The sequence below is a fragment of the Lactuca sativa genome, chromosome 2 (assembly GCF_002870075.4).
Source record: "Lactuca sativa cultivar Salinas chromosome 2, Lsat_Salinas_v11, whole genome shotgun sequence".
NCBI lineage: Eukaryota > Viridiplantae > Streptophyta > Magnoliopsida > Asterales > Asteraceae > Lactuca > Lactuca sativa.
Genome location: NC_056624.2, coordinates 152,127,894 through 152,133,214, shown reverse-complemented (window position 1 = coordinate 152,133,214; position 5,321 = coordinate 152,127,894). Strand labels below are relative to the sequence as shown.

General features: G+C 34.2%; 1 protein-coding gene across 1 annotated transcript; it reads left to right on the top strand.

Annotated features, from left to right (window-relative positions):
* The first annotated feature begins 220 nt into the window (after window positions 1-220).
* On the top strand, window positions 221-4,847 carry LOC111918886 (uncharacterized). The gene is made up of 13 exons (XM_023914504.3): window positions 221-975; window positions 2,207-2,282; window positions 2,385-2,441; window positions 2,870-2,925; window positions 3,010-3,241; window positions 3,322-3,408; window positions 3,513-3,587; window positions 3,686-3,769; window positions 3,853-3,917; window positions 3,984-4,164; window positions 4,267-4,355; window positions 4,440-4,554; window positions 4,636-4,847. The coding sequence occupies exons 1-13, from the start codon at window positions 374-376 to the stop codon at window positions 4,675-4,677; spliced, it is 1,761 nt and encodes a 586-aa protein (XP_023770272.1). The 5' UTR covers window positions 221-373; the 3' UTR covers window positions 4,678-4,847.
* Window positions 4,848-5,321: the final 474 nt, after the last annotated feature.

Below are 5,321 nucleotides of genomic sequence, written 5' to 3'. Positions count from 1 at the left end.
AAATGAAAACAAACCAAAAATTGACAAGTGGATAATATTTATTTCAAAATTACCACAAAATGAACGTATCAAATCTCATGAGAGAATGATAAGGGGTAAAAAAAACCTTCATTTATTAAGGAAGATAAATGATTTTATAAAAACTTTTATAAATTTAAATGAATTTTCTGGAAATAAAATAACAACCTTTCAGATAAAATATTACTATAAAGTTATTTTATATTCTCTACGCGCAACCGGAAGAAGAAGCCCTAAATCTAATCCTTTCTCTGAAGCCAAATTCCAGTCCGTCATCTCTGTCGAAGAATTCACGAAAACTTCGGCTATCAATTCAATCCTGCATATCCCAATTTGGACTAGGCAAAGTGATCTCATGGACTTCGACGAGTATGATTACTTGGAGAAGACAGTCGACGAGGCTGACAACCGGAACGGCTCTTCTTCCAAGGCCAAGGACGGCGGCGCCGAACAGAGCGAGAAGGGTTACAGACGGAGGGACAGAGAGGAAGGCGACGAGGAAGATGACCGAATCGTAGAAGAAGATCGGAAGAGTAAGAAAAGCAAAGGAGAGGAAGAGAACGGGAGTAGGAGAGACAGAGAGCGTGACCGTGAGGAGAGGTCTTCCAGGTCAGAGCGTCACAGGAGTAGCGGTAGAGATTCGGAGAGAGATGTGGATAGAGAAAGAGATCGGCGCAGAAGCAGTAGAGATGGAGAGAGAGACCGAGATAGAGAGAGGAGTTCGAGGGATAGGGAGAAGGATAAAGAGAGAGATAGAGAAAGGAGTTCGAGGGACAAAGATAAGGATAGAGAGAAGGAGAAGAAGGATAGAGAAAGGGACAGAGAGAAGAGGGAGAGAGAAAGGGAGAAGGAAAGAGAAAGGTCCAGAAGGAGCCGCAGTCACTCCAGGCTTGAGCGAGAGCGTGAGAAGGAATTGCTAAGAGAAAAAGAAAGAGAACTGGAATCAAGGGAAAGCAGGTGAAAAAGTCTTTTCCTTTTACTAATTTTGCTTCCACAATGCATTCCTGTAGTCGTCTTATACGCAGATTGGTTTCCCAGTGGATGATTGTGAGTTGAAAGTTGAAATCATAGGTTTGATTATCAGTATATCATTTACATTAACTATCTCCCTGCATTTAGTTAAGGGTTTATTATGATAAGAGTGCCTCTTGTTGTTGTTTCACGTAAGAGTTCTTGCAATTGCTTGTTGATCCATCTTAGTTCATGGAGAATTCCCCTAAGAGACTATAAAAACTATCTAGTTTAGCTAATTAGCAAACCAAGTATGTAGCTTCTAACTTGGGTTGAAATCGTAGATGGAGTATTTGCACATACTAATGAGCTATAACAATGCGGAAATTTCTTCACGGATTCATTGAAGAAAGTGCTTTCCCACAAATTGAGTTGCATAAGGTCTGTTTGGTTCTTTATTTTATATTTGACCTCTAAGATTTGGCTTTGAAGATAATAAGGTTACTTGTGGGATGAATTCAATGTTAACGAATGATGTATTGAATTTTTAGGTTGGCAATGCATATGGTGCTGTCTCAATCTATGAAGTTTTTGTTCTCTGAGAAGACATTATTGATTTAACTCCATATTTTAGTTTCTTGCAGTGATCTTTGGATAAAAATATGCAATATTAAAATCTGTTGGAGTATTCCATTACCAGATTATACTCTTCTGCAGTGTGTGGAAGCACTGTTTAGTTGACTCAAGAGCTTAAAGCATTGTGTAGATAATATGAACAAAAAATTAGGTTAGCTTAACTAAGTACTAATTCAATCTAAGTTTCTTAACATACGATTGTGAAAATTCGATTAAATGACAGATTATCTTTTCTTTGACCATTTACATGTCATATCTTGGAAAAAAATTCAAGAAATGTAGCTAGTCAAAGTCACTTTACAGAATTCTGAGATGAATGATTCAGTTATATAATACTATAAATGATGCATATATGATACAGTGAGACTTTTGCCAACATGGTCTTTAACATTATGAAGCTAGCAGTCTTAGAACAGTAAAAAAAAATATAATTGTTCACATGTTTCTTCAAATCACTGGGAAAATATCATGATGTTTAAGAACATGTTATGTGCACTTTAAGATTTAAAAAAAAAGGGTAGTTATGGGCCCTTATGGCATTTTGATCAGTGTTCACCCTTTATTTTTTTTCTCATTATACTGTAAGTTGTTTATATTGCAGGAGATTGAAAGATAAAAAAGAAGCAGAGCCTGAAGCTGATCCAGAAAGAGACCAAAGGACTGTTTTTGCTTACCAGGTATATCTTGTGGATAGAAATTTCATAATTTTGACTTTATTTGACTTTTTTGTTCCATAAAAACCAATATTAACCACTTTCTTTGTTGTTTTCACTTTCCAGATGCCACTGAAGGCAACTGAATATGATGTTTATGAGTTCTTTTCAAAAGCAGGAAAGGTAATGGACACAATGCTTACTCTTTATCTTTGGCAAATGTCAATCAATTGCTTTTAATTATTTTGTGTATTATTATTATTTAGTTTCCACACGTAGTGCATGATCAACTTATATACACCAGGTTATAATTTATGAATTATGATTTATTATTTACACAATATAATTACTTGTTATTGAGATACATCTCCTTCCTGTTGCAGTAAATGCTCCTCTATTGACTTTCTTGTATCCCAACATGATTCTATTATAGTGGGGTGAGTGAATTTTTATGGACATATGTTAGTCAATGATCTTTGTGAATGTGAGCTGTAGCAGTAGCACCCTCCAATGTGGTAAAAAAATTAAATGATGGTATAGCAGCAGGGGTATATTCGTTCTAAAACTATGTTTCTGTTTTAAATTTTTTTGTTATTTTATCATCTTTTCAGGTTAGAGATGTGAGACTGATCATGGATAGAAATTCAAGAAGATCAAAAGGAGTTGGGTATGTCATACATGTCTTTAATCTTTATTCTATTTTTGTTTGTTTTATTTTATGTCTCAAAAATCATAATTGTTTAATTTTCAGGTATATTGAGTTTTATGATGCAATGTCTGTGCCAATGGCAATTGCCCTTTCGGGTCATTTGCTTCTTGGTCAACCTGTCATGGTCAAACCTTCAGAAGCCGAGAAGAATCTTGTCCAATCTAATGCTACAGCTGGCGGGACAGGTGGCATTGCGGGTCCCTACGGAGCAGTTGACCGGAAACTTTATGTTGGAAATTTACACTTCAACATGACTGAACTTCAACTCAAACAGGTGAAAAGTCAACACGTTTTATTCAGTCAATTGTAACTGATAAAATATATAAGTTTTAAATATTTCATAATCATTTACAGATTTTTGAAGCTTTTGGACCCGTGGAGCTCGTCCAACTCCCCACGGATCCTGAAACAGGTCATTGTAAAGGTTTCGGCTTTATTCAGGTCACTTTTTAAAATTCTTATTTCAAAATTTCCTTCTTAGTTATTCTCTTATTTATTTATTATTAATATATAACTCTTTTTTTTTTTTTTAACTATTTTTATAGTTTGCTCAACTTGAGCATTCGAAGGCTGCACAAAGCTTAAATGGGAAGCTTGAGATAGCTGGGAGGACAATTAAGGTGAAATTTTGTGCCTGTTTTATTTATTTATTTATTTATATATATATATATTATGTGAATGTTGACTTTTAGGGTCAATGTTACATTTTTTTTTGTAGGTATCTTCGGTTACTGATCATGTTGTTGCACAAGATTCAGGAGCAAAAGCTGCAGACTTTGATGATGATGATGGTGGAGGTTTGGTGAGTATTTTTTCTAGGAATGTTGTGTTAGGGGTAAAATGGTCATTTAGTCTAGTTAAGAGGGTTTATCGGGTATTTTACAGGCTCTAAATGCGCAATCAAGGGCAATGCTTATGGCAAAGCTTGATAGAAGTGGTATTGCATCAAGGTAAGTTACACATCGCATGCTTAATTTCATTTTATTTAAGCAGAATTGACGATATTACCCTTGCAGTGTTGTTCCTGGGGCTCTTGGAGTAGGGGCAAATCTGGTGAATGGGTCTGGCCCAATTCAAGCGATTAATGGGCCATCTACAACAGTCCCTGTTCCAGCTTTAGCCCAAATTGTTTCAGAGCCTGTTGGAAACCCTAGCGAGTGTTTGCTTTTAAAAAACATGTTTGATCCATCCACCGAGGTTCTTTTTTTGTTCTTTTTACTTTTTTTTTAATTATTAAATTATTAAATAAATTCAGCATGTTTTTCTTTAGATTTAAATTTGCGGTGTATTTAATTACAGGTTGAGCCGGACTTTGATTTGGATATAAAAGATGATGTGGAAGACGAGTGTTGTAATTATGGAAGAGTGAAGCATATCCATGTTGATAAGTATGTGTTGTATATAAAGTATAAACATTGTTTTATTTATTTGTTTATTATTTTAATATGTTAATTTTATAATAATATTATCAGGCACAGTGCTGGTTATGTGTATGTGCGATTTGAAAGTGTGGAGGCGGCTTCACGAGCTCAACAGGCAATGCATAAAAGATGGTTTGCACGCAGATTGATTTCAGCAATATTTTTGGTAATTTACTTGCTTTATAATTAATTATTATATGTGCTTGTGTTTATGATTTTATTTATTTATTTATTGTGTTAAATTCAGCAACCATACGAGTATGATGCAAAGTTCAAAAGTGCAGCTTGATGATGTCACACAACCAAGATAAATTTGGGTTTGAATTTGTTGTCAGGTTTCTTAATTTTAGTTTTTTTTTGTTAGAGACATTTCCATTTTGCATGTATAATGATATTATGAAATTGGTTTTTATGGGATCATATCTGATAAGTAATGTTCACGAAGTCTGAATTGTTTAAGACTGAATAATATTTCTAGGCTTATTCTCAGTTATAATTTGTAGGTTGTGCATAATAATATTGTAGAACGACTTACACTTTTGGTTCTGTTTGGAATGGTTTGAAGAGTTTGTCCGATCCTTTTTGGCTCTTGGAATCAGGTTGATTATGGCAAAGACAAGACCATATGAAAAATAGTACAATTTCTTAAAGATAAATATTAAAAGATGGGTTATCGTATTTATAATCCATAACAGTATGCGTGCTGTGTATAAATGTTTGTTTATAAAAATATAAGTTTTATAACAGAAGAGTTTATGTATTTCGTTTATAAGTGTATATAATACTTGTATAAAAATATAGATTTTTATAAACCGCTTTAAACATGTGCTCGAGCTACATATAAGTCTGTTTCATCTTATATGAGTGCTTTGAGAGTGCATTCGGTCTTTGTCATGAGCTTATAATCGAATTATATAATGCGGTTTTGCTTGG

Bases quoted from the DNA above. Each gene is read 5' to 3' on its own strand.
- LOC111918886 (XM_023914504.3), top strand. From the start codon at position 374: ATGGACTTCGACGAGTATGATTACTTGGAGAAGACAGTCGACGAGGCT. The intron at 2,283-2,384 runs GTATATCTTGTG...TTCACTTTCCAG, and splicing joins GGACTGTTTTTGCTTACCAG to ATGCCACTGAAGGCAACTGA. The intron at 3,242-3,321 runs GTGAAAAGTCAA...AATCATTTACAG, and splicing joins CTGAACTTCAACTCAAACAG to ATTTTTGAAGCTTTTGGACC.